Consider the following 3,611-nt stretch of genomic DNA (forward strand, 5'->3'; position numbering starts at 1 on the left):
AAAAAAAATTACTGAGATAATCACAGAGATATCTTTTTTAGGACCTGGACGCAGACCATTACGCTATGGACAAATTGAAAAGGCGTGTCTTGGAGTATCTTGCTGTACGTCAACTAAAGAATACCCTTCGTGGTCCCATTTTATGTTTTGTTGGACCACCAGGAGTTGGCAAGACAAGTGTGGGCAGATCCATTGCAAACACATTAGGGCGAGAGTTCTACAGGTAAGTTTTATGATTTCTTAAAAATATAATATTTGTCCTGTGAGCAAAGCAGCCTTAGCTGACTACTACTACTTAGCTAATCTGAAACAACCTTTCATCATTTCCAGGATTTCTCTTGGAGGAATATGCAATCAATCTGACATAAGGGGACACCGAAGGACATACATTGGTTCTATGCCTGGCCGAATTATTCAAGGGCTAAAAGTTGTTGGGGTTAATAATCCTGTTTTTCTTCTTGATGAGATAGATAAAATGGTAATCACATCACCCACTACTGCTAGTTGTTTGGAATTTTTGACTATTGATGCTAACTTGTCAATACTTAACAACTGTATGAACTAGCTAAGCCTTTACATCTATTTTTGCTTATCATCTTTTGCAGGGATCTGGAATTCATGGTGATCCTGCTTCTGCTCTTTTAGAAGTGTTGGATCCAGAACAAAACTGTAGTTTTGTTGACCATTACCTGAATGTTCCCTTTGACTTGTCTCAAGTTATGTTCATTGCCACAGCAAACACAACTAAGAGCATTCCAGCACCTCTCCTTGACAGAATGGAGCTAATTCATGTGCCAGGATATACTCAGGTTGTTTTTTTCGTGTTATTTTAAAAATATTTTTTATCATGTTATTATGTGTTAATTAAGTGCAAGTTGGTCTAATAAAACAAAATTTTACATTTCAGGAGGAAAAGATGGAAATTGCAGAAATACACTTACTTCCTAAACAGTTGAGAGAACATGGACTTGATTCTAGCCACATGGTACTGCCTCAAGATAGCTTAAAAGCATTAAGTAAGTCACTGAGTTTTTTGTTGTGTGGGTATTAGGTGGGGCATTGAGGCTTTGCTGTGTTGCTGCTGTTGCTACTGTTGCTTCCAGCTACTTCTGGGTAAATAGAATTGGTCAACATTGTTACATTTTACTTTACAGCTGCTCAGTATACGAGGGAAGCTGGTGTGAGAACTCTGGAAAGGAAACTTGGAGCACTTTGCCGAGCAGTAGCGGTGCAAGTGGCTGAAATGAAATTAAAAAAGACTTCAGATGACCCGAACATTGATAGTATCACTGATGAAGCTGTAAATGATATGAGAGGTAGTGATACATTAGATGGTTCTGTAGATGTTGCTCCCTGTGCCATACCTCCACAGCTTCCAATAATTCTTGATGAAGCTGCTCTTGAGGATATTTTAGGGGTAGGAGTGCCTAAACAACTTTAAAAAAAATACTATATGGTTTTATATGTTGATTCGATATGTAATTTTTAATTGTGTGTCTTCTTGAAACTTTGTTTGATTAGCCGCCAATCTATGACAGTGATGACATTTGGTCAAGACTTGGAGTTCCAGGAGTTGCTGTTGGCCTTTCAGTTTCTTTAGCTGGTGGGAATGTGATGATGGTTGAGGCCAGTAAAATGGAGGGTGATGGTGAAATTGTGCTCACTGGTCAATTGGGAAATGTCATGCAGGAGTCAGCTCACTTAGCTCTCAATTGGGTTCGAACTGCATCTCGAGAGGTATTTTCATCCCTTTTCCTTACTCGTAACTTAACTTAGATCTAACTCATATCAAACCCTTTATGTTATGCTTTCATTTCATTTCAGTATGGTCTAAAACTTGATGGAGAAATGATGTCACACACAGATATCCATATTCATTTCCCTGCTGGATCAGTCGGTAAGGACGGTCCATCAGCCGGTGTAACAATAGCTACTGCTCTTGTCTCTCTTTTCTCTGGCCGCCCTGTTGCATCTGATGTTGCTATGACTGGAGAGATCACACTTAGGGGCATTGTTCTACCAGTGAGTCATTTACAATTTCAAAGATATTCTTTTGCTTTTTTTAAAAAATCTTATAATGGTCTCTAACTCACCCTACTAATATTTGTTTTGTTTTGGAAGGTTGGTGGCATCAAAGAAAAAGTTCTTGCTGCTCACCGTGCTGGTATGCGCAGAGTTATCATTCCTAAGAAATGTGAAAAGGATTTGGTGGATGTCCCAGACAGCATTAAGGTAATCTTTCGAATGTGTACCTCAACTGCATACCATGTATTTTCTTGCTTGTGTTGCACTGACTTTTTTTTTCGGTTTTCTTTTTTAGAAGGATCTCTTTATTATTCCCGTGAGTCATGTGGATGAAGTGCTTCAGGCTGCTTTCGAAGGAGGATTTCATGCCAATGTGCAGTTAGACCAAGTCAGGGGTGCTATTACTAGTAAACTCTAAAAAAATAATTGAAAAATATTTATATTAATTAAATAAGTAGTAATTTTACCACATAGACACAAATATGCATGGGTTTAGAATATTTTCAAATGGTGAAGACATTCCTTGATAGGTTTGTTTTCTAATGAAAGTCAAAGAACATTTCAAAAATATGTTCATACTTAGTTTAATGTGATTTTTTCCTTGAGAGTGAAAGAAGTAGTTACCTTTTTTTTACTTAACCTTATGCTACACATAGCAGAGGTGTTGATGAGAAGTTTTAATTGGACTCATATTTTTACTTAATTGACGAAACCTGAGGAATAATTTTAAATATGGATTGGCTTTGTTTACATATTATGTAGCTGAAGTGCATCTGCATCTTGCCCATGATCTTACATTTACGGACTTTATGGATCGTGTCATGAAAAGACATTGTCAGTGCTTCAATTTATGTGTATGTGTAAGATTTCATGGTACTCTGTAAACGAGAAAATGTGCAATTTTAATGCCATCAATGCCTAAGTTTGATTAATCTTGGAAAGGGGTATGATTTCAATATGTGATAATAACATTTATGATTTATATTTTTGTTGATATAATAAAAATCTTTTTCTTCGTTTGATTATTTGCGCTTGTTTCCTGTATTTCTCTTAGTTCTTCCTGCCTATGTGGCTTTCATCTTTCGTTCTAGACTGGGCTCTGGCTGGAGTAGATAGACCCTACCGCTACCGAGCGAGCCGAGGGAATCACACATTCAACCGGAAATGCCTCACTTTCTGGACGTAGTCCATGTTGCAGCCTAGAGATGGCGCCACTTTGTGGGTAGCGTGCGCAACTATGCTGCTTCGACTGCCAGTATTTCAACTGGACTTGTACACTGCTGCTTGAAACAGCATGGCTCCTCTTAAAAATTGCTGGCTAACACCTCTAGTCTGCCCGAAAATAACGTCTACGCCGAATGCATCCCGGAAAAACTGGGAGCATTTCCGTGCGAGCGCCGGTCGCGAGTGGGTGAATATACTCCACGCGCGGGCCTGGTGCATCCGGGAGAGCATGTGTCTGTCTCAGTCCAGCTTGTGGAGCGGCCGCGCGAGATCGACAAAGACAGACGCATTCCTCTTTGTTTCCCGAAGCGGCCCCGGTGGTCGACCGGGCGCCACTACACCCAGTAAACTCGCCCTTCCCC

At 39.6% G+C, this 3,611-nt stretch overlaps 1 protein-coding gene across 2 annotated transcripts in view; it reads left to right on the forward strand.

Moving 5' to 3' along the window:
* LOC113213021 (lon protease homolog 2, peroxisomal) overlaps positions 1–3,050 on the forward strand; it is a 4,843-nt gene extending 1,793 nt beyond the window's left edge. For both annotated transcript variants that reach the window (XM_026431928.2, XM_026431929.2), the window contains exons 8-16: positions 42–223; positions 331–478; positions 606–809; positions 908–1,016; positions 1,155–1,417; positions 1,522–1,737; positions 1,825–2,022; positions 2,122–2,232; positions 2,321–3,050. In XM_026431928.2, coding sequence (XP_026287713.1) covers positions 42–223; positions 331–478; positions 606–809; positions 908–1,016; positions 1,155–1,417; positions 1,522–1,737; positions 1,825–2,022; positions 2,122–2,232; positions 2,321–2,443 — 1,554 coding nt within the window. In that variant the 3' untranslated portion in view covers positions 2,444–3,050. The remainder of the gene's footprint in view (positions 1–41; positions 224–330; positions 479–605; positions 810–907; positions 1,017–1,154; positions 1,418–1,521; positions 1,738–1,824; positions 2,023–2,121; positions 2,233–2,320) is intronic.
* The last annotated feature ends 561 nt before the right edge of the window (positions 3,051–3,611 follow it).

The sequence above is a fragment of the Frankliniella occidentalis genome, unplaced genomic scaffold (assembly GCF_000697945.3).
Source record: "Frankliniella occidentalis isolate FOCC.00 unplaced genomic scaffold, Focc_3.1 Scaffold39, whole genome shotgun sequence".
NCBI lineage: Eukaryota > Metazoa > Arthropoda > Insecta > Thysanoptera > Thripidae > Frankliniella > Frankliniella occidentalis.